This window comes from Eucyclogobius newberryi, unplaced genomic scaffold (assembly GCF_026437365.1).
Source record: "Eucyclogobius newberryi isolate DKJ021-1_F unplaced genomic scaffold, fEucNew1.0.hap1 SCAF_12, whole genome shotgun sequence".
Lineage (NCBI taxonomy): Eukaryota > Metazoa > Chordata > Actinopteri > Gobiiformes > Gobiidae > Eucyclogobius > Eucyclogobius newberryi.
In genome coordinates this window covers 14,195,061-14,220,033 of record NW_027315746.1, presented here as the reverse complement: position 1 = coordinate 14,220,033, position 24,973 = coordinate 14,195,061, and the positions used below count along the sequence as shown (strand labels likewise).

Here is a 24,973-nt window from a genome sequence, read left to right as displayed (position 1 = left end):
GTCATCTTTATTAAGGATACAAGTGCAGACAGATGCCTTTTTAAAAAAATATTACTTGGCATGTTTGGCGGGCCGGATTATAAAGACAAACGGGCCGTATGTGGCCCGCGGGCCGCAGTTTGCCCACCCCTGTTCTATGTTAAAATAACACTATTATTTATTGAAGGATGTGTATGTGTGAGTCTGAGGACCAGAGTTCACCCCTGACCCGGCTGAAGTGAATGAATGGCCCGTTCTGTATTATTGTTTCCATTCGTTTGAACAACTCTGGAAACCGTCTTTGTCGTTGAAGCAGGTTTCACAGCTGGTTAAAGATCATTTAAAGGTCGTCAGCAGCTCTGCTCCTGCACGAACCTGCTGCGACTGTCAGACAAATGAGTGAGGCATTATTTTAAACATAAGAGCAGTTATGTATAGTCACAGTATTTTGACTAATGTTTTGCTTAGGGCTGCGACTTGATATTCTTAATAGTTATCTGGACCAGACTTGAAAAAACATACGAAAATACCTTTTATAACAAAGACAGTGGCATTATTCAATCAAAATGTCAAAATAGAATGAACTATATCAGATTTAAGACTTTATTCATTAATAGTCTTTATCTAGAAGCCTTCAGCATATTTCACCCTTCATTTGGTTGATAATGTATTTTAAAATATCTTTGTACAATAGAAATTGATAGAAATAATCGTTGGACTAGTTGACCAATCCATAAACTTGTCCACTACTAAAGTACTCTTAGTTGAAACCGTAGTTTTGTTATAACCTTTAATTATTATCCACTTTCTGAAGCATCTGCCTCTTTAATCAGTCAAAGGTTTTACACCAGATGCCAGATTTATCATGCGACTGAAATCTTACTGGAGTATTTGTTTTTATCATCAGAAAACAAGAGAAACAATTAAAGCCGCAAGCGGCATCCAACGGCCCTCGCGGGCCGCCGGCCTTCCGACTCTGCTCTCTGCATTTTACAGAGATGGCGCTAACGCAATTGTCTAAGAACTAAGACAGCGACACATTGGACATGTACAATGCTGTGCTTAACCAGTGCAAATGAACACAAATATCGGTCGAATGTGCGGCTCCAGCACACAGAGACCGTGACACTTGGAATAAAAATATGGATAACTTTTGATGCCCCGCTTGTGTAGATGATTTTCCCCAAATATGAGCTTGATCGAGCTATTGCCCACAGAGGAGTTTGTTAAAGTGTGAAGCGTAAATGTGAACTTTTCAAGGATTTGGCGTTTTTCCCATTTGTGACATATATTTGCGGCTCTACCGCACAGAGACCCTAGTACTTAAACTCAAAATATGGATAACTTTTGATGCCCCGCTTGTGTAGATGATTCTCCCCAAATATCAACTTGATCGGGCTTTCGCCCTAGGAGGAGTTTGTTAAAGTGTGAAGTGTAAAAATGTGGTCATTTTAGAGATTTTGCGGTTTCCCCATAGGGATAACATGGGATGTTTCTGTCATCGCTACGCTGTACAAAATATGACTTTGGCTCCCATACTTTTATTTTGGGGATGGCAAATGAGAATTGTGTGCAAAATGTCATGTCATTTGGAAAAACTCTATTGTTTATAGGCCACTCTGAAGGCCAAATAGTCAGAATTCTGGGAAACGTTTGCGGCTCCGTCGCACAGAAACCGTAAAAGTTATCCTTAAAATTTGGATAACTTTAGATGCCCCACATGTCTAGAGGACGTACACCGATTTAGAAGTCGGTGGGCAAAACGCACTAGGAGGAGTTTGTTAAAGTGTAAAACATAAAAATGTGGTAATTTGAGACATTTTGCTGTTTTCCCATTTGTGACATATATTTGCGGGTCAGCCACACAGAGACCGTAGCACTTAGAACAAAAATATGGATAACTTTTGATGCCCCGCTTGTGTAGATGATTTTCCCTAAATATGAGTTTGATCAGACAATCGCCCTAGGAGGAGTTCGTTAAAGTGTGAAGCGTAAAAATGTGGTCATTTTAGAGATTTCGCTGTTTTCCCATTTGTGACATATATTTGCGGGTCCGCCACACAGAGACCGTAGCACTTAGAATCAAAATATGCATAACTTTTGATGCCCCGCTTGTGTAGATGATTTTCCCCAAATATGAACTTGATCGGACAATTGCCCTAGGAGGAGTTTGTTAAAGTGTGAAGCGTAAAAATGTGGTGATTTGAGCAATTTTGCGATTTTCCCATAAGGATTACATGGGATGTTTCTGTCATCGCTACGGTTACGCCGTACAAAATATGACTTTGGCTCTCATACTTGTATGATCAAGATGGCAAATTAGAATTTTGTGCAAAATATCATGTCATTTGGAAAAACTCTTATTGTTTATAGGCCACTCTGAAGGCCAAATAGTCAGAATTCTGGGAAATGTTTGCGGCTCCGTCGCACAGAGACCGTAAAAGTTATCCTTAAAATTTGGATAACTTTAGATGCACCACTTGTCTAGAGGACGTACACCGATTTTGAGGTTGGTGGGCAAAACGCACTAAGAGGAGTTCGTTAAAGTGTGAAACAGAAAAATGTGGATATTCGAGAGATTTAGCGGTTTTCCCATAGGGATAACATGGGAGGTTTCTGTCATCGCTACGACTACGCCGTAAAAATTAAGGCATAAGTTTGATTGGCCTTTTGCTCGGGACCCCAAAATAGAATTTTGGGCAAAGTTTTGAACATTTGTGTAAAACCAGTTTTTGTCCATCAATGTTCATTCAAAGGCCACTCTGTAGGGGGCGCTATCGCGCCCATTTCAATTTTGTCATCCTAAACTGGTCCAAAATTGAAAGTTTAACAACTGATTCAAATTTGGTCCTAATCGGACTCGTTTTGATCAAATGGGAGCAATTTTTAGATTAGCAATATCTCAAAATAAGTTGTCCAACTTTGCGGCTGCGCCGCACACAGACCGTAAAAGGTATCTCAAAAATTTGGATAACTTTAGATGCCCCACTTGTCCAGAGGACGTACGCCGATTTTGAAGTCGGTGGGCAAAACGCCCTAGGAGGAGTTCGTCAAAGTTTGACGTGAACAAAATGGCTAACACAGCGTGTTTTCATTTTCAAAGGAAGATGGCGGCCATAGGGTAAGTCTGGGGGCGTGGCCACAATGAATTTTTTCTCACGAGAGGAATGCGTGTCCCGAATTTCGTAGCTTTACGACAAAGTTGACCTCGGGGCGTCTCCCATAGGCGCAATGTATTTTGACTTTTGTCGGTGGCGCTGTCGCGCCATTTTTTTAGGAAAAAAAAAATGGCCCAGAAAAAACAAAATTTTTCGCCGATTCTGAATTTTGGCCAAAGTTTGGTGAGTTTTTGAGCATGTTCAGGGGGTCAAATTAGAGCTCAAAGCGCAGAAGAAGAACAATAAAAAATTAAAGCCGCAAGCGGCATCCAACGGCCCTCGCGGGCCGCCGGCCTTTCGACTCTGCGCTTTCGACTTGATAAAGATGGCGCCCTTATTGTGTTGAATTAAAAAAGAACTTGACAGACGGCGACACAATTGACATGGCCAATCCAGTGCAAATGAACACAAGTGTCTGTCTAATTTGCTGCGCCGCCGCACAGAGACCGTAGCACTTGGAATAAAAATATGGATAACTTTTGATGCCCCGCTTGTGTAGATGATATTTCCCAAAGTAAAGCTTGATCGAGCTATTGCCCACGAAGGAGTTTGTTAAAGTTTGAAGCGTAAAAATGTGGTGATTTGAGCAATTCAACGATTTTCCCATAAGGATATCATGGGATGTTTCTGTCATCGCTACGGTTACGCCGTACAAAATATGACTTTGGCTGTCATACTTTTATGATCAGGATGGCAAATTAGAATTTAGTGCAAAATGTCATGTTATTTGGAAAAACTTTATTGTTTATAGGCCACTCTGAAGGCCAAATAGTCAGAATTCTGGGTAAAGTTTGTGGCTCCGTCGCACAGAGACCGTAAATGTTATCCTTAAAATTTGGATAACTTTAGATGCCCCACTTGTCTAGAGGACGTACACCGATTTTGAGGTCGGTGGGCAAAACGCACTAGGAGGAGTTTGTTAAAGTGTAAAACATAAAAATATGGTAATTTGAGAGATTTTGCTGTTTTCCTATTTGTGACATATATTTGCGGGTCAGCCACACAGAGACCGTAGCACTTAGAATCAAAATATGGATAACTTTTGATGCCTCGCTTGTGTAGATGATTTTCCCCAAATATGAACTTGATCGGACAATCGCCCTAGGAGGAGTTTGTTAAAGTGTGAAGCGTAAAAATGTGGTCATTTTAGAGATTCCGCTGTTTTCCCATTTCTGACATAAATTTGCGGGTCCGCCACACAGAGACCGTAGCACTTAGAATCAAAATATGGACAAGTTTTGATGCCCCGCTTGTGTAGATGATATTCTCCAAATATGAACTTGATCGGACAATCGCACTAGGAGGAGTTCATTAAAGTGTGAAGCGTAAAAATGTGGTGATTTGAGCGATTCTGCGATTTTCCCATAAGGATAACATGGGATATTTCTGTCATCGCTACGGTTACGCCGTACAAAATATGACTTTGGCTCTCATACTTTTATGATCAGGATGGCAAATTAGAATTTTGTTCAAAATATCATGTCATTTGGAAAAACTCTATTGTTTATAGGCCACTCTGAAGGCCAAATAGTCAGAATTCTGGGAAACGTTTGCGGCTCCGTCGCACAGAGACCGTAAAAGTTATCCTTAAAATTTGGATAACTTTAGATGCACCACTTGTCTAGAGGACGTACAGCGATTTAGAGGTTGGTGGGCAAAACGCACTAGGAGGACTTCGTTAAAGTGTAAAACATAAAAATGTGATAATTTGAGAGATTTTGTGGTTTTCCCATAGGGATAACATGGGAGGTTTCTGTCATCGCTACGACTACGCCGTAAAAATTTAGGCATTTTTGTGATTGGCTTTTGTGATCGGGACGGCAAAATAGAATTTTGGGTAAAGTTTAGACAATTTTGGTAAAACTAATTTTTGACCTTCAATGTTAATTTAAAGGTCACTCTGTAGGGGGCGCTATCGCGGCCATTTCAATTTTGTCAGCCTAAACTGGTCCAAACTAGAAAGTTTAACAACTGATTCAAATTTGGTCCTAATCGGACTGGTTTTGATCAAATGGGAGCAATTTTTAGATCTGCAATATTCCAAAATAAGTTGTCCAACTTTGCGGCTGCGCCGCACACAGACCGTAAAAGGTATCTCAAAAAATTGGATAACTTTAGATGCCCCACTTGTCCAGAGGACGTACGCCGATTTTGAACTTGGTGGGCAAAACGCCCTAGGAGGAGTTCGTCAAAGTTTGACGTGAACAAAATGGCTAACACAGCGTGTTTTCATTTTCAAAGGAAGATGGCGGCCATAGGGTAAGTCTGGGGGCGTGGCTACAATGATTTTTTTTGTTTGTCCTCACGAGAGGAATGCGTGTTCCGAATTTCGTAGCTTTACGCCAAAGTTGACCTCGGGGCGTCTCCCATAGGCGCAATGTATTTTGACTTTTGTCGGTGGCGCTGTCGCGCCATTTTTTACCGTGACTCTTTGAATGAAAATGTGGATAACTTTTGATGGTCCTGAAGATGAGTCTCACCAAATTTCAGGTTAATAGGGCTGACGCCCTGGGAGGAGTTTGTGAAAGTCTAAAGTGTAAACATGTTCTGGCGATTTCCCCATTGGAATAACATGAAAGGTTTCGGTCATCGTTACGGCAACGCCATAACAATTATGACATGGGTCTCATTGACTTTTTTGATGGGGATGCTAAAATTGAGTTGTGTGTCAAATTTCATATAATTTCGCAAAACTAAACATTTAACCTCCATATAAAATCTGTAGGGGGCGCTGTGGCGCCAAATGAATTTATTTCACTTCAAGTAGGTTTAGGGCAAAGAGTTTAACAACTGATTCTAATTTGACGCAATTCGGACTTTATCTGCGCAAACGGCAGAAATTTTAAATATGGGAGATTTCTGAAATTCTAGCTACAGTTTGCGGCTTCGCCGCACAGAGACCGTGAGAGGTATCAATGTAATTTGGATAACTTTTGATGTCCCACTCCTCAGTAGCATTTTCACCAAATTTCAGCTTTTTAGGCCCAACGCCCTTGGAGGAGTTCGTAAAAGTACGACGTTTGGAAAAACTCCGAAGTCATGTTTAGCCATTTTTGAAGCAATATGGCCGACATTTGGTTTGGCGGACGGCGTTGAGGTAATAATATTTTTTACTTCTCTTGTCACCATCTACCTCTGCGCTAAATTTCATGATTCTACGATCATATTTTTTTTGGGTCATTTCCCATCTCTCAATGCATTTTTGGTACATTTGGGGGCGCTGACGCGCCAATTTTTTTTATTTTAGAAAAAGGAAATAGCCAGAATGTAGAGAGGCACGATTTTTAGAGGCGTGCAAATTTTTGTGACTTTTCGTCAATGTTCACTGGGTGAAAAATAGGGGGGTTGGTCCCGAGAAGAAGAAGAAGAAGAAGAAGAATAATATTCCGATGCGAAAACAATGTTTCCCATTTTTCAAATATCATAAACTATACATTTTCGGAAAGCGCTCGCGCTTTCCTACCTCATGGTGTGGGTCCCTGGTCACTGACGGGTACTTTCGTTAATTTTGAGTGGGCTCCGCCCACTTTGTGTTTTTGGCCCTCTATACAGTAATAATGTTAAATTTTTGCATTACATGCTTATATGCACGGAACATGCAAGAGATGGGGAACGTATTCGTGAGCTACTTAGGGCAAATGAGTGCTTTATATGGGGATGACGACCGAAAGCGGTCGTCATCCCAATGTAAAGTGCTCGTTTAGTGCGCACTTTTGCACGGGCTTCGCCCGTTTACAACGGTAATGTTCCATTTTCCTACTACTAATTAGTATGCACGGGGCGTGCGTGAGTGAAGGAGTGCATTAGTGAGTGTTTGGAAGTGGGCGAGCGCTTCGCGCTCGATTTCGTGCGCACTACGTGCGCACTTTCGCAGCCGTGCTTCGCCGCCAGCTTGTGGCGCTCGGGCCTAATAATAATATTTTTAGCAAAAACAATATAGCCGTTTCCACTATAACAACAAATTATACATCGTTTGAAAGCTCTAAGCCTTCCCGATGCCGCCATGGGGTGGAATCATCATTACGAGCGCTTACGCGCTCGTCACTCCCTATTCCGTCGGGATGCCCCGCCCACTCCCCATAGACTTCCATTGATTTGAGCAGATACAAGCATGGCCCATGCCTGCGGCATGGACTCTCGTGTACGGGACGATGCCAGGAGGGTTTTTGGAGGAATGCAGCGCTTCGCGCTGCTGTTGTCAACAATGAGTGAATGGGCTACGCCCATTCACTCATTGTTGACTTTTTCTGTCATAGCAGGAGTAAGTATGCATGATCCATGCCTTCGGCATGGGCTAGTTCACTGTACTTGCCAGGGGCGACGGGGTACCAAACATGCGGGCTGTGCCCGCATGTTTGGTCAGACAGTTGCAATGCTGCCGAAGGCAGCATTGCGGGAGCAATAGGTCCTCCGCCCTGCTGGGGCTCGGGCCTAATTAAAGCCGCAAGCGGCATCCAACGGCCCTCGCGGGCCGCCGGCCTTCCGACTCTGCTCTCTGCATTTTACAGAGTTGGCGCTAACGCAATTGTCCAAGAACTAAGACAGCAACACATTGGACATGTTCAATGCTGTGCTTAACCAGTGCAAATGAACACAAATGTCGGTCGAATGTGCAGCTCCAGCGCACAGAGACCGTGACACTTGGAATAAAAATATGGATAACTTTTGATGCTCCGCTTGTGTAGATGATTTTCCCAAAATATGAGCTTGATCGAGCTATTGCCCACAGAGGAGTTCATTAAAGTGTGAAGCATAAATGTGAACATTTCAAGGATTTGGCGTTTTTCCCATTTGTGACATATATTTGCGGCTCTACCGCACAGAGACCGTAGTACTTAAAATCAAAATATGGATAACTTTTTGATGCCCCGCTTGTGTAGATGATTCTCCCCAAATATGAACTTGATCGGGTAATCACCCTAGGAGGAGTTTGTTAAAGTGTGAAGTGTAAAAATGTGGTCATTTTAGAGATTTTGCGGTTTTCCCATAGGGATAACATGGGATGTTTCTGTCATCGCTACGGCTACGCTTTACCAAATATGACTTTGGCTCCCATACTTTTAATTTGGGGATGGCAAATGAGAATTGTGTGCAAAATGTCATGTAATTTGGAAAAACTCTTGTTTATAGGCCACTCTGAAGGCCAAATAGCCCAAATTCTGCAAAAAGTTTGCGGCTCAGCTGCACAGAGACCGTAAATGTTATCCATAAAATTTGAATAACTTTAGATGTCCCACTTGTCTAGAAGAGGTACACCGATTTTGAGATCGGTGGGCCAAACGCACTAGGAGGAGTTTGTTAAAGTGTGAAGCGTAAATGTGAACATTTCAAGGATTTGGCGTTTTTCCCATTTGTGACAGTATATTTGCAGCTCCACGGCACAGAGACCGTAGCACTTAAAATCAAAATATGGATAACTTTTGATGCCCCGTTTGTGTAGATGATTTCCCCAAATATGAACTTGATCGAGCTTTCGCCCTGGGAGGAGTTCGTTAAAGTGTGAAGCGTAAAAATGTGGTCGTTTTAGAGATTTCTGTTTTCCCATTTCTGACATATATTTGCGGGTCCGCCACACAGAGACCGTAGCACTTAGAATCAAAATATGGATAACTTTTGATGCCCCGCTTGTGTAGATGATTTTCCCCAAATATGAGTTTGATCGGCCAATCGCCCTAGGAGGAGTTTGTTAAAGTGTGAAGCGTAAAAATGTGGTGATTTGAGCGATTTTGCGATTTTCCCATAAGGATAACATGGGATGTTTCTGTCATCGCTACGGTTACGCCGTACAAAATATGACTTTCGCTCTCATACTTGTATGATCAGGATGGCAAATTAGAATTTTGTGCAAAATATCATGTCATTTGGAAAAACTCTATTGTTTATAGGCCACTCTGAAGGCCAAATAGTCAGAATTCTGGGAAACGTTTGCGGCTCCGTCGCACAGAGACCGTAAAAGGTATCTCAAAAAATTGGATAACTTTAGATGCCCCACTTGTCTAGAGGACGTACGCCGATTTTGAGGTTGGTGGGCAAAACGCACTAGAAGGAGTTCGTTAAAGTGTGAAACAGAAAAATGTGGATATTCGAGAGATTTAGCATTTTCCCATAGGGATAACATGGGAGGTTTCCGTCATGGCTACGGCTACGCCGTAAAAATTAAGGCATAAGTTTGATTAGCCTTTTGCTCGGGACCCCAAAATAGAATTTTGGGCAAAGTTTAGAACATTTGTGTAAAACCAGTTTTTGTCCATCAATGTTCACTCAAAGGCAACTCTGTAGGGGGCGCTATCGCGCCCATTTCAATTTTGTCATCCTAAACTGGTCCAAACTAGAAAGTTTAACAACTGATTCAAATTTGGTCCTAATCGGACTGGTTTTGATCAAATGGGAGCAATTTTTAGATCTGCAATATTCCAAAATAAGTTGTCCAACTTTGCGGCTGCGCCGCACACAGACCGTAAAAGGTATCTAAAAAAATTGGATAACTTTAGATGCCCCACTTGTCCAGAAGACGTCCGCCGATTTTGAAGTCGGTGGGCAAAACGCCCTAGGAGGAGTTCGTCAAAGTTCGACGTGAACAAAATGGCTAACACAGCGTGTTTTCATTTTCAAAGGAAGATGGCGGCCATAGGGTAAGTCTGGGGGCGTGGCCACAATAATATATTTTTTTTGTCCTCACGAGAGGAATGCGTGTCCCGAATTTCGCAGCTTTACGCCAAAGTTGACCTCGGGGCGTCTCCCATAGGCGCAATGTATTTTGACTTTTGTCGGTGGCGCTGTCGCGCCATTTTTTAACAAAAAAAAAAAATGGCCCAGAAATTTTTTTTTTCGCCGATTCTGAATTTTGGGCAAAGTTTGATGAGTTTTTGAGCATGTTCAGGGGGTCAAATTAGAGATCAAAAAGCAGAAGAACAAGAAAAATAATAATAAATATAGCCGCAAGCGGCAATGATCGGCCCTCGCCACACCGTCGCCACGCCGCAAGAGGAGGGGGTGCTAACGCGCCCCAATTGTCCTTTTTATTACGCCTACTGCTGAATCTGTGACGCTGTCACATCTTCTCCCCTTTGTTTTACCATCAAAAAGCTATTTTATTTTGAATTCTTGGCAAAATGTGCGGCTTTGCCGCACAGACACCGTGACTCTTTGAATGAAAATGTGGATAACTTTTGATGGTCCTGAAGATGAGTCTCACCAAATTTCAGGTTAATAGGGCTGACGCCCTGAGGGGGAGGAGTTTGTGAAAGTCTAAAGTGTAAACATGTTCTGGCGATTTCCCCATTGGAATAACATGAAAGGTTTGGGTCATCGTTACGGCAACGCCATAACAATTATGACATGGGTCTCATTGACTTTTTTGATGGGGATGCTAAAATTGAGTTGTGTGTCAAATTTCAGATAATTTCGCAAAACTAAACATTTAACCTCCATATAAAATCTGTAGGGGGCGCTGTCGCGCCAAATTAATTCATTTCACTTCAAGTAGGTTTAGGGCAAAGAGTTTAACAACTGATTCTAATTTGATGCAATTCGGACTTTATCTGCGCAAACGGCAGAAATTTTAAATATGGGAGATTTTTGAAATTTTAGTTACAGTTTGCGGCTTCGCCGCACAGAGACCGTGAGAGGTATCAATGTAATTTGGATAACTTTTGATGTCCCACTCCTCAGTAGCATTTTCACCAAATTTCAACTTTTTAGGGCCAACGCCCTGGGAGGAGTTCGTAAAAGTACGACGTTTGGAAAAACTCCGAAGTCATGTTTAGCCATTTTTGAAGCAATATGGCCGACATTTGGTTGGGGGGACGGCGTTGCCGTAATAATATTTTTTACTTCTCTTGTCACCATCTACCTCTGCGCCAAATTTCATGATTCTACGATCAGATTTTTTTTGGGTCATTTCCCATCTCTCAATGCATTTTTGGTACATTTGGTGGCGCTGACGCGCCAATTTTTTTTATTTTAGAAAAGGGAAATAGCCAGAATGTAGAGAGGCACGACATGTAAATTTTTGTGACTTTTCGTCAATGTTCACTGGGTGAAAAATAGGGGGGTTGGTCCGAAGAAGAAGAAGAAGAAGAAGAAGAAGAAGAAGAAGAAGAAGAAGAAGAAGAAGAAGAAGAAGAAGAAGAAGAAGAAGAAGAAGAAGAAGAAGAAGAAGAAGAAGAAGAAGAAGAAGAAGAAGAAGAAGAAGAAGAAGAAGAAGAAGAAGAAGAAGAAGAAGAAGAAGAAGAAGAAGAAGAAACAACCAATGTTTCCCATTTTTCAAATATCATAAACTATACATTTTCGGAAAGCGCGAGCGCTTTCCTACCTCATGGTGTGGGTCCCTGGTCACTGACGGGTACTTTCGTTAATTTTGAGTGGGCTCCGCCCACTTTGTGTTTTTGGCCCTCTATACAGTAATAATGTTCAATTTTTGCATTACATGCTTATATGCACGGAACATGTAAGAGATGGGGAACGTATTCGTGAGCTACTTAGGGCAAATGAGTGCTTTATATGGGGATGACGACCGCGCTCGATTTCGTGCGCACTACGTGCGCACTTTCGCAGCCGTGCTTCGCACGGCCTTACGGGACTAATCGGCCTCTCGCCAGCTTGTGGCGCTCGGGCCTTATAATAATAATATTTTTAGCAAAAACAATATAGCCGTTTCCACTATAACAACAGATTATGGACATCCAAACAATGGATTCTCGCGTACGGGACGATGCTTCACGCTGCTGTTGTCAACAATGAGTGAATGGGCTACGCCAATTCACTCATTGTTGACTATTTCTGTCATAGCAGGAGTAAGTATGCATGATCCATGCCTTCGGCATGGGCTAGTTCACTGTACTTGCCAGGGGCGACGGGGTACCAAACATGCGGGCTGCGCCTGCGCCTTCGGCAGCGTTGCGGGAGCAATAGGCCCTCCGCCCTGCTGGGGCTCGGGCCTAACAAGATACTGTCCAACAGTATCTGGAATTACAATCATATTAGAGCCAATGCTTTGACAGACGTTCTGTTTCTCTTCATTATTGTGGTTTAAAGCTTCGTAAATATCACAGAATCCAAGCAAAGCAATTCAAAGTGCTTCACAAAACAAGAAAAAAATGCTTTAAAATCACAAAGACATGACAGAAATCACAAAACAGTTTAATACATAAAAGAGAAGAGTGCAAAGAAAATCATTTCAGTCATGCACAGCTAATCAGCTTGGATTTGAACATTGTCAGAGTAGAACCTGTCTCACATCTTCAGGAAGTATGTTCCAGAATTTAGCTGCATAAAACTGAAACGTAGATTCCCCATGTTTAGTCCTGACTCTGGCACCAGCAGGAGGCCGGTCCATGTTTAGTCCTGACTCTGGCACCAGCAGGAGGCCGGTCCATGTTTAGTCCTGACTCTGACACCAGCAGGAGGCCGGTCCATGTTTAGTCCTGACTATGGCACCAGCAGGAGGCCGGTCCATGTTTAGTCCTGACTCTGGGCACCAGCAGGAGGCCGGTCCCTGAGGTCCTCAGAGTCCGAGATGGTTCATATGGCACTAACATGTCTGAGATGTACTTTGGTGCTAGGCCATGGAGAGACTTGTACACAAGCAGAGCTGCTTTAAAGTCTCTTCTCTGAGCCACAGGAGCCAGTGCAGAGACCTGAGAACAGGACTAATGTGATGGTACTTCCTGGTTCTAGTCAGGACTAATGTGATGGTACTTCCTGGTTCTGGTCTGGACTAATGTGATGGTACTTCCTGGTTCTAGTCAGGACCCGAGCAGCAGCGTTCTGGATGTACTGCAGCTGTTTTACAGCTCGTTTGGAGAGGCCAGTGAGCGGCCGTTACAGTCTAATCTACTGGAGACAAACGCATGGATAAGTCTCTCTAAGTCACAATGCTTTTGATTTTGGCAATGTTTTTTAGATGGTAAAAAGCTGCTGATGTTATTGATTTGATGTGGCTGTTAAAGTTCAAGTCTGAGTCCATTATTACCCCCAGATTTCTAACTTGGTTTGTAGGTTCCAGATCGAGACTCTGGAGGTGACCGCTAACACTTTCTCTTTGTTTCTGTGGGACAAAAACGATGATTTCAGTCTTGTCTGAGTTCAGCTGGAGAAAGTTGTTTTGCATCCACAAACTGATCTGTTGGATGCAGTGACAGAGTGAATCTACTGGTCCATATTCACCTGCCGACAGTGAAACATAGATCTGACTCGTCTGCATAATTGTGATAGGACACATTTTCACTGCGTATCAGCTGACCTAACGGCAGCATGTAGAGGTTGAACAGAAGGGGACCCAGGACTGACCCTTGGGACAAAGTTCTTCCTGTCTTCCAGATAGGACCTTAACCAGTTTAGGGCAGTGTCGGTGATGCCCACCCAGTCCTCTAGTCTCTGTCCACATCGCTTTAACCATCATAGATCCAATTAAACTTTCAGTGCATGTATGAAATAGCAGCATGGCACATGATTCACACAGAGTGCAGTTCATATCACCTTCTCCACTTCTTCTCCGCTCTCAGGCTTGAAAGTGTTGGATCTTATTGACACTTACACTTGTCATTTTTAACATACTTCCACACTAACCCGACTGGCAGCGCGCACGGCGTCTGTTCCTCAGAGGTGTAAATCCAGTGGAGCATCTGTCTGGCTTACTGTGCCATAATATCTATGGCTGTTATACACAAGACTTTGTAGATACACGGGCTGGGAATGATTTCATAAAATACACAATACTGATATGGTGATAATATATTGCACATCACATGGTAAACCGGAATAAATGAAGCTATATTTCTAAAGAAAACCAGTCTTTAAACCATTCTACTACTACCACTACATGCATAAACTTCTGCCGTTTCATCTATATTTCTGTAAGATCTGTGAATACTTCAGCTGTTACATAAACAAGCGAGCGGTAAAGTGATATAAAAACATACTTACTTTAACAACTTACTTTATCACCAAACTGAGGGCCCCAGACATTTTTTGTTTCACATTTGCAGAAGTATATTTTTTACAGAGCTACTTTCACTGCTCAACATATAGTTTTATGAAAAATATATACACTTTTGATTCAATTCAAGCCGATACCAATGAGTTTTGTACTAAAATGCATTGAAACTATGTTGGCCATTGATATTTTCGTTCAACTTCTGCTTGAACTAATATGAATAGTAAATAGATGTGCAGAAAACCAAAAATATGAACATGTATTTAAAACCCCCCATCATTTTAAGTATTGATTGAGTATTGATACTTTTAGATACATCTGTCAGTATCTATTAATTGTATATTTGGTGTCGATCTGCCCGTCTCTAATAAACTGTATAGGAATATATTTATACAGTTTAGTCGATAATTGTACAGATACAGTTGGCCCAAATAAAGGTAACATTTATATTTAGCCTTTTATTTTGGCGTCCGTTTGTGCCTTAAACTGTAATCTGGCATTTCCTGTTATGACTGGATTCGTTTTCATGATAAATAATGCTCCGCTTTGTTCGCTTGGATTCATATGTAACTAATCGTGTTTTCTGTGACAAGCTATGTATTCCGTAAAGCTGTTTTTCACCCAGGGTCAGTGTAAACACCTGTCGTCTTGGTCATTTCCTGTACATAACTTGACTTTTTATTCTCTTACTGTGTTGGTTTTTAAAGATTTGACCCTTTATTCTTGCACTTCTCAGTCAGAATTCTGTTGCTTATTTCTTTTCATTGATCCTGCCGCATGTGCATATATCGTTTGTTGTTCAGAGAGAGAGAAGAGGGGGAATTACAAAATATGTGCCGTTGTGAAATAAGCTGTGTGTTGCACCAAGTTACTGAGTATGTATATTTAACTATAACATACACACGAAGAGTTACAGTTAAACGTTTTTTGCAAAGTCATAGAGGAAAAGCTGTTGGGCTGCACAATTTGATTAAAAAAATACAATTTGTTGAGGCACAATCCTTGTAAAAACAACAATAGTATTGCAATTGCGATTACATTTGCGATTTATGTTTAAAAAGTAGGATTCTGTTCACTGTAATCATTTAAAAACATGTTTGTAGAGGTCTAAACACGATAGGGTTTGCAGATTTTCTTTTTCAATAAAAAGACTATATTTAGCTGTTTACTATGGACATTCTGCCTAAATAACTGCAGTGTTTGTGATTTGATTGAAATGTATTGTGCAGCCCTAGATCCCTGTATTTGACCCACCCAAAAATACTTTATTTTATTAGTATTTTAAGCATTCGTCACATAGACCAGCAGGTCACTCAAAATGGTTGAAAAAATGTTCATTATTATTACAATCGACATGGGATCTGCAAAGAAAGAATCTAGTAGTTTAAATGGACTTAAAACTAGCCATTTATAAAGCATTTACCCCTTAACCAGGAGATTCTTGGTTTGAATCCAGATCTTCACACACAGCTATTTGATCCTTTATTTGGTTATCACATTAGACCAGGCATGCCCAAACTACGGCCCGCGGGCCAAAAGCGGCCCCCAGACCATTTTTTGGCGGCCCTCCAGCTTGGTCCAAACCGACAAACAGTAGTACTTTTTACTGTAGAATTGGACAAATTCAAGCATTTTGATGTTATAACAACCTATTATTAGTGTTCTAAGTAGTATTAAAGGTGTGGAGGCTCAAAATTTTGAAGGATTCACTTTCAAATTCGATTGGGTTGTTTGTGCTGCATACAAGTTTCAAAATGCGGCCCTCAGGTGAAAAAAGTTTGGACACCTCTGCATTAGACAATCATTTCACCACTGAATATAGCCAGAGACCTTGATTTAACTCTTTTGCGTTTAAAAACCTGCTTTGTCTGTTTTCTTTACATTTGATTCCAGTTGGTGTTGAACATTCAGCACTGATCCATTTCACGAAGCACTCATTAGTCCATTTGCTCGTCACGTGTGTCCTTGTTTCTAAAGTCCATCTGTTGAAAAGTGCTCCAATACAATTAGCCTGTTGCTGAACGTGTGAAATCAAAATGTGTTACGCGAACAGCAAAACCCGGGCCCTTGCTCTTGTTATGAACGTGCTGTGTCTGCTGTGATTCAGGGAAATACACTGTGATAATGTGAGATTTGGAGATATCACGTCCCACACAGACTATAATGAATAATAGGAGTGTCTAAAGAGTGTTGTTTTAACACTGGTTCAATGCCTTATACTCCCATTAAATCAATGCAGTTTTGTTCTGCATGCATAATAAATACAAATAAATACATTCTGTTTGAACAAAAAGGTAATGATTTGATGTACATTCATCTAGTCAAGTAGGGATGTCAAGATTGTTGGTTAATCTGTAATTGTGGTCAAGTTAGAACTAAAGAATTAGAATTGTGACACTTTAATAAGTCATTTCAATTCTATTTTCTAATGAAAGAAGTGAAAAAAGAAGATTCTAAGTATCTTTTTTTCTATCTGGCTTCTTTACGTCATATTAACTTTACTTTATTGTTGAGAAAGTTTGATTACATGAAGCTGGTAGAGGTCTGTTGTTTGATCCTGGTGTAATCGTGAATAATTGTTAAATCGTGACGTTTCTTCTCACAGTAAACGCGGAAATGAGCATCTTTGCCATAATCTGGTTTATTTACACATATCATTTACACATGTTCATTAATGTGCACTGTCCTTAGCAAATACATCTCCACATTGACATTTTCTACAAGCAGATAAGGGTTGTAAAAGAAAGTATTTTAGAAAATGAATGGTGTCATTGTAGTCTGTTCTGAAATGACTCGCTCACTGTTGCATTGTTTTTGGGTTTGCACAATGATTGACAGGAGCAATTTTAATTTAGCCTATTTGTTTTTATTTTGCCATGAGAGTTAATTTCCTTTCGCTGAGGCACAATCCATGTATTGATCCTCTGCCGCTCTCCTAAATTGCGACATGAGCATGCATCGTGTGTCCTGCTTAAATGTGTCCTACACCGTGACTTCTCTTTGTTTCAAATCTGACTTTTGCCCTCTATCCATCTCATTTTCATCTGGTATTGTTCCATTAGATCGAGGTTTATTGCATGATTTATTTCAAACTTATGTGTTGAATTCAGGTTGTTTCATTCAGAGCGTTGGGCAGTTATACACAGTTATAATTGTTCCTCCGTTTCCACAGGGATTTCTCTTTTTTATGTTTGTTTGTTTATTTGTGTATTCATTTCATTCTAGCTCCTTGAGATTAAGCAAATCTCAAACATTCTAAACCACCACATTAAATAAAACTGTCCGGTATTTTTTGCAGACGAAGACTCATCTCGCAGCGCTCGTCACTTGAAACACTTGAGGACATTGAGGAGAATGCTCCTTTACGCAGGTACAAGACCTCAAGCCCTGAAGGAAGAAAACGCAGCTGTAGATTGAAAATGGCCTTGGTTGTCATTGAATTAGTTTTAGCTAAATAAGAACATCTGTAACACCCAAACCAAATGTGTATTTATCTTCTTTTAGAATGCAACACGCAAAGGTCTGCCGCCTGCTTGCCTCCGTTTCTCATTTCTTTACCTGTAATGTTGCACAGTATGGCATTAAACTGATCCATCTTGCATTTCTTCAATGACAGATGGAGGTGTAGTGCTTTAGGGCGTGTGCGTGTTACATCTCGGCGTTGCGGGTTTCTTTCCCTCGACACTTTGTTAAGTGCCTCTTTCATTTCTGTCCTTTCAAGTGAAGCTGGGACAGAAAAGCTTATAATAAAGAAATAATCTTGCATTCTTACAGTGAGATCTCCACAGATCTTACCTGTAACACGGCCAGGTGATGTCACCAGCTTGTCTCCATGGAGACAGTTTAATGCCATGTGCAGAAACATTTCAGGCAAAGCAATGGAAACAAGCAGGTGACTGGGGCTGCAACACGTGACTGACTGAGACTAGTTTACTATCAAATGTGTGTTGATCATTGTAATTGTCTTCTGGACTTACAGACTCCAAAACACACGAAAAGACCAAAGATTAGAATAAAAATAATAATAAACCATTTCATAATACTTCAGTCACCATGTTTCAACTTTCATTTGTTTCAAAATGTACAATAAAATGTGTACATTGTAAAAATGGTACAATTGTAAATGAATGGTTGCACCTCTACAGGTGACAGACCCTCCACCTTTAAAGTAACACAGCCCCCTTTAAATACTAATATATAATAATAAGAACATAATAAGTGAATCTTTTGTTTGCTGTTTCCAGATGTCGCACTCTGTCCGGTTCACCCCGACCCAAGAGCTTCAAGAAGGTGCACTTCATCAAGAACATGAGGCAACACGATACGCGCAATGGAAGGTACGGACACACTCCCTGGTCCAGTGAGACGGGCCCTGTGTGGCTACCACTGCGTGCGCCAGTCAATGGAGTCCTGCTCGAGTGTTCTCGGGTTACAATCACTGCCTCTGCACTGCACCCGGGTGTCACTTTAAACGCACTGATTAAACACGAGACGCCCCCTTCACGTTGCATTTGAATGACGGATCACAACACGGCGCACCATGTGTTCACAATCACACGATGAGTTCACACGTCTTTTGCAGAGCACTAAGGTCCCAGGGCTGCACCGGTGTCGTGGAAAAGAAGAACAATAACGATCGATAGCTACGTACAAGTATTTTCCGCACTATAAGGCGCACTTAAAAGCCTTTAATTTTCTCAAAAAATGACAATGCGCCTTATAAACCAGTATATTATGTTTATATTATATTTATGCCACTGACACGATTACCTCAAAGCTAAATGTACAAATATCGGTAAAAGAACAGTTGCAATCAACAAATAGCTGAATGACACATCTATAATGAGTCATACAAGTTATTTCTACAAACATATATAGCTCAAATCTTATTGGAGTACAGAAAAATAACACAAAAGTACCCGAAATAGTACCTAGGATAACCCAACCAAAAATATGATGTGTTTCAGCTTTAATTTCATGAACAAGAAGTCGATTCAAGAAGCCTTTCTGTACCATTATAATGAAGGAGAAAGAACTATATCTTCAGCACGTCATGTCTGCCAGTCTGTCATGTAACATTTATTGGCAAATCTGTAGTATATCATCAAACAAACCATATTTTGGCCCGAGGTGTGGAAGTACACACAGCCTATTCATTCCTACTTGGGACAAGAGTTTCCCAGAATGAACCCTCGATACAAAGCTATTTTGCAAGCTGCTTTTTATAATTAGTCCGGCTAATTAAACAACGTCGTCTGAGGACAGTAAGGTGTGCCTCTGCTCTGATTGGCCTTTTACTCAAAAAGATCTGGATCTGAAATGAGCTGGATTTTCCACATTAAAACTGATGGCGAGGCAAATTGCGTTGTTTATGCTCAGTTGCTTATCTTGGCTGATGAGATTGCTCTGTGTTCCTCTGGTTTTATTCAGTCATCAGAGGTTGTTTTGGTCTATTTTCAGGTCATTGTGGTTCATTTATGGAGAAATGTTTGAATTTTTTGGACAATGTTTAGCCAAATTCAAACTAGCCTTGGCTTATGACGTTACAACAACAATATCATGTAACAAAAATGCATCAGTGTTCAGTCCCCAAACCACAAACTTTACACGACACATGCTCTTTTCAACTCTCAACTCTCCAGCTGAACTCGTGGATGCTAGACATTGATTTTGAGTTTTTGTTTTTCATAGGATAGTCCTTGTCAGTGGCAGAAGATCCTTCTATAGTGTATTTTCAGTGCTGCCCTATCGAGATTGTAGCCAAGCAGGGTATGTATGACCAGCATGCCGTCCTGTCCTGTCCTCGTGTCTGCCTCCTCTGCTCTGTAGAGGGTATGCACGTCACCTGAGTCCAAGTAACTGCAACCAGTGGCAAAGGCGGTGTCTTTAACTCTCTGACAAGTGCTCAAAATGCATCTAACATCAGCAAGAGTTGATACAGTCACAAATGATACAAATGTACAAATCTGTCCAATAGTTCATTCCTAACCTCACAGCAGGGTTCTTAACTTTCTGACCTCTTTCAGTACAATATTATAATATTAACATTGTCAGCGTAACGTTGTGGTGAAAGGATGGAAAAAGCAATGTAACTAAAAGTGTCATTGTAATAATAATGTGGAGTTTGCATGTTCTCCCCGTGTCTGCGGAGGTTTCCCCGACCACTAAAAACATGTCCAATAGGCTCCGCCCCTGGGCGTGGGACCAGGACTCCCTTGAACAAGGGGACACCACAGCTGCTGGTGTTAAGCTTTGATTGTAGTCACAGCTGCCCTGGGGCAGACTGACGGACCCTCCGACCACCACCAGCCACACACACCACATTTATGCAGGCAAAGTGCTGGCTTCTGGACACACTGGTCCTGTTTATCTTCTGACCATTGGGCTGGTGGAGTGACCACTGAGCTCATTGAAAGAGAAAGAGAACACTTTTTATTTAAAATATTTTTTGGGCCAGTACAGCCACGTTAAATGTGGATGAGACTGTTAAAGGAAATGTGATACGATTGATTCTAACCCCAAACAAGTAAGAAAAGGACCAGCTTGTAAAAGCAGAGCTGTTTTTCCATCCTATTACCAGACTATTACTGAGCTGTAAACTAAAGTCTGACTAATATGTTTATTGACTGCTTGAATCAGAGAGAGAAGTAAAAGACCAGTAGCAATTCAGATAAACAACTGACAAATTGAAATTGCTGCAGTCTTTGAAATCAATCACAGTGGAACCGATCACTTTTCACCCCTTAAATTGTCAGGTTTAGAGTCCGTGTGACCATTAAATAAATGGTTTTGAGCCGAGTGAAAGCGTAAATTGTTTGGAAGTTTTACATCATTTGGTTGCTACATCAGAAAAAAAGTGAGGCAAATGGAAACAAACTGGACTGTTTTCAATAGATCTACAGACAGGACTGAGGCCAAAACTGCAGACAAATGCTTTTAATCATATCATTTGCCGCTCAGTTCAAACCTGGACGTGCCTGGAGACAAAAGGACACACGTGCATACCCTCTATAGACTCTTCTGGTGCCTAACTTTCCTCAGGGCTGGTTTTGGTGGATGCATTTTTACTCATAACACCTGCACAAAGATACAAGATGCAACATTATAGGCAATAGATGAGTTGCTGTTGCTTGTACAGCTTTGGCTCCGGTGGCTTTGGACATTCTTTCTTTTTGTTCGAAGCGTTTGTATTTGTCGCTGCTGTCGCTGGCTTAACTGTCGTTCATCTTTCCCTATCGGCTTCAATGTGCATTAAACGGCGAGTTTAGATTTTTGCACTGTGGCTGTAAGAGCTATTTATAGGCACTGGATTATCTACAATAGCTGTTGGCCAAATACACCTCCACATCCAGAATGAGAACAGACACGCTCAAAAAGACTGCAGTGCAAGGCTGTCATCCATTTCAGACCGAAAGTTGTTGGAAATGTGGTCCATATGTTATGAAAAAATGCAGAAAAATGAGCTATTCTCTTCACAAATATGTATAAATAATATATTAATCCATTGAAAGAAAAGAAAAGAAGGAAAGTCCCCGGTAAAGCATGATTCTGTCACCCCCTAAAATACTTGTGGGTTTGAGGTAGTTAAATAAACAAAAAAGGTATGCAGGAATTTGCAAGTCATACGTGTGTGTGTAAATACATTATAGAGTTATCGTAAAGGTGCTTTTAAACATGATGAAAATGTGGACTTGGTTTGGTCCTGTTCTAGTCGTTGTTTAGTCCAGATTTAGTCTTGGGTTTAGCCTTTGTTTAGTCCTAATTTTAATAAAGTGAAGGCTACGTTAGTGTGTTAGAAAATAAGCATGTTTTATTCAATGATAAACTGCAGTGAATTACTTTATATATTATTATTATATTATATATATAATGTATAATACAAATGTAAACTACACTTAACTAACTCGATGATAAGACAGAAAATTGATCACTTTTCCCTCTCAATTATCGATCACATTTAAAAAATCTTATTCTATTACATCTTAACAAATAAAATGGCTGTTAATAATACATTTCTTGAACATAAACAGAGAATTGGCCCTCTTAAAGTTGTTCATTGACCATTAAAAATGACTCGATCTCAGTTAAAATGTATATATTACCCACCATTTATGTAAACATGCCTTTTCTCCAAGTACATTTAAGGTGTATTCCATTGCTTTACACGTTCTATTCTTGTCCAAATAATCAGCCTTTTGTCCTCGCCTATACAGCTCTTACAGCCACATTCAAACGTCTACAGTGCATGTTTAACCTCGTAGTTATTGTGTGACCTGCTGGTGCGTCTTTGGGCCATTTGCACATCGGCTTTTGTCGTCATAAAGTTTGTTATTAACCGTTTTATTGTAGCCACGGTTCATAGATGCTGTTTGTTACTCCACCTGGTTCTCCGTACACAAAAGCTGTGTCCAAACAACACTTCAGTCACATGTGGCGTTTGTTTTGGAGGAAGTAAAAGAGAAAGGGGGACACACAAACGGCAGACTGTACAATGGGGCGTCCGCTTAGCCAAAAGCCCAAATGCCCGTCCAGCTGTGGAATGTTCTAAGCCAGGCGATCAGCGGGAGGTCGAAGGTCAACCAACCCCTGGGGCTGTTTACGCTGGCAAAGTGACAGTTTGAGTCAGTTATTTAGGTCTGACTAAGCATAACTACCTCTCGCCACCTTTAAAACTAAAAAACGTTTAGTTTTGCTTGGTTTAATTTGCATTCACACGTTCAAACTAGGACTAAAACAGGACTAAAACAGGACTAAAACAGGACTAAATCAGAATTAAACTGGTCTCAAAACAAGTGTTGAAGTGTGAACGCGCCATTAGTTTAGGTTTAGTTTTAACTACTTTAGTTTTAGGTTTAGTCAAGTTGAGCAATTGTACATTATCATTACCCAAAAAGTAGAAACTGGAAATACACAAAAGACAATATATATCTATCCATAGGCCAACATTTGTGAGACATGTTGCTGCTAACGGAAGCTAATTACATTTCCTTAAAGCCCATATCACATGTTTTTCTAATTATCATGATGTTGTTTGGTGAGATATTCCCTGTGGTAAATAATTATCACAGTTTTAAATATCACATTTTCTTTACAAACTGCAACTTGACGGATGAAAGAGTTGAAAATAAGAGGAAGTAGAGCTGCGTCCAATAGAAAACCAACAGAAAATTTGCACACACCTTTTTATGTCAATTTTTAAACAATAATTTAACAAAATAAAGGTGTTGTCAGGCGTGATTATTTGTCAAATCAGAACTATTGTACGATTTAAATGATGACGTCATATTTGCTGGCCACGTCAAACCAGGAAGTAACATTATAAAGTGAAAGTTGCATTATTGTATTAAAGCAGGACAACATAACCTGTCGCACTAGCATTTTGTCACATGTCTGAAATTCAAACAGTATACTTGTTTGTTGGCTCGTATCCAATGGCAACCGACTAACTCCAGATGTTCTTTAACCCATGCTCCTCTCCTGCATGTCGCGCAGCATGCCACTTGTTGCTCCTTTTTTTTATTCCTGACCTAATTTACCCCAAACAACCCTCATATCGACGGTTCTTTTCCTCCTCAAAAATAAAATCCTCTCATCCTTCATTTTGATTCATCGTCGTGGCTGCGTCTACGTTATAGAATCTTCCACTGTTTACGTCTGCTTCACTGTCGATATTATGTGCCCCGTTAACGCCCGTGTTCTGTCACAAAGATAACAGTGTTGTTCGCTATAACGTGTTTAGACGCCGTGCCAAAAATACAGTCCGTCCTCTGCTTATCTGGGCACCGTTCGAAATTCTGAATGGGCCGTGCAAGATAAGGAGAAAAATGACAGTTATTCCTGTAAGATTAATCATATTCAGACTGCAATAAGCGACTCACAGACGCTGCAATTATTTAAGCAATCTGAAAACAACTATTTAAGTGCATATCCTGTAGTTTAGACATAGAACGTGTTGAAATGCTCGTGGTTCTTTAGGTTAATGCTCCTGGACGTGTTTAAAAATGTGCTGTAATGCAAACAAGAGCGACATTTTAAGATAAATCTCAACTCGAACAGCAATATTTGTTCAAAAAAATAGCAATTTCCAAATTTCAAATCATTCACTTTTAGCAGGAGTAATTCTTTAGATGAAATGATGTTGATTATGTGTCGTAACTGAGAGGACTGAGGCTCCGTTTGTCGTCTCATATTATTGTTCTGACAGAGTGTGAGGAGAAAGACCCACAGACATGAATTGGCTCCTGTCAGCGCCGATCATTTGTCTGGGTTTTTACTGGCACTGGCCACAAGCCGTCGTGACAAAGTATGGCAATGAAAGTTATGAATATGTCTAGCCGTGAAGACAGCATAATGCATAAATCAAAGGCAAGCTATATTTCCAAAAATGCCAATAGTGATGAATAATGACTGCTTTGATACTATATAAGATAACATTCCCAGCACATTCTTCGCTCTGAAAGTTAAAGAGTAAACTATCCTCGAAATACCCAATAACTGCATTAATATAAAGCTGTATTAACAAGTATGAATGATTAATGGACTAATCGTGACTAGTCGACTATAAAAATAATCATAGTTGAATTTTGATAACCGTTATTTTGACTGTACAAACTCTAAAACACATACAAAAATAACTTTTATAGCAAAGACAGCTGCATTATGAAGTAAAAAATGTCAAAAACGATATATATCAACTATATAATGTAGATATGCAAGACAAATTTACATATTATTAGACAACTGTAAATGTAAATGTAATGCGTACTACTTTTGTCTGTAAAGTATAAATAAAGCTTTAATACAAGTCAACTCTAACTAAAGACAGAAAAAATACCAAACAAACTCTAATTTCTAGTAATAGAAATACAACGAAAATAATAGCAATGTAAAATAAATGATG

The 24,973-nt window shown here is 40.5% G+C and overlaps 1 protein-coding gene across 4 annotated transcripts in view; it reads left to right on the top strand.

Moving 5' to 3' along the window:
* Nucleotides 1-24,973, top strand: part of cables1 (Cdk5 and Abl enzyme substrate 1) — a 41,582-nt gene that overhangs the window by 6,112 nt on the left and 10,497 nt on the right. Inside the window, exons 2-4 of one of the 4 annotated variants that reach the window (XM_072440886.1) lie at nt 17,372-17,443; nt 18,318-18,410; nt 19,765-19,842. In XM_072440886.1, coding sequence (XP_072296987.1) covers nt 17,372-17,443; nt 18,318-18,410; nt 19,765-19,842 — 243 coding nt within the window. The remainder of the gene's footprint in view (nt 1-17,371; nt 17,444-18,317; nt 18,411-19,764; nt 19,843-24,973) is intronic. The other 3 variants (XM_072440887.1, XM_072440888.1, XM_072440889.1) reach the window with 3 other exon arrangements.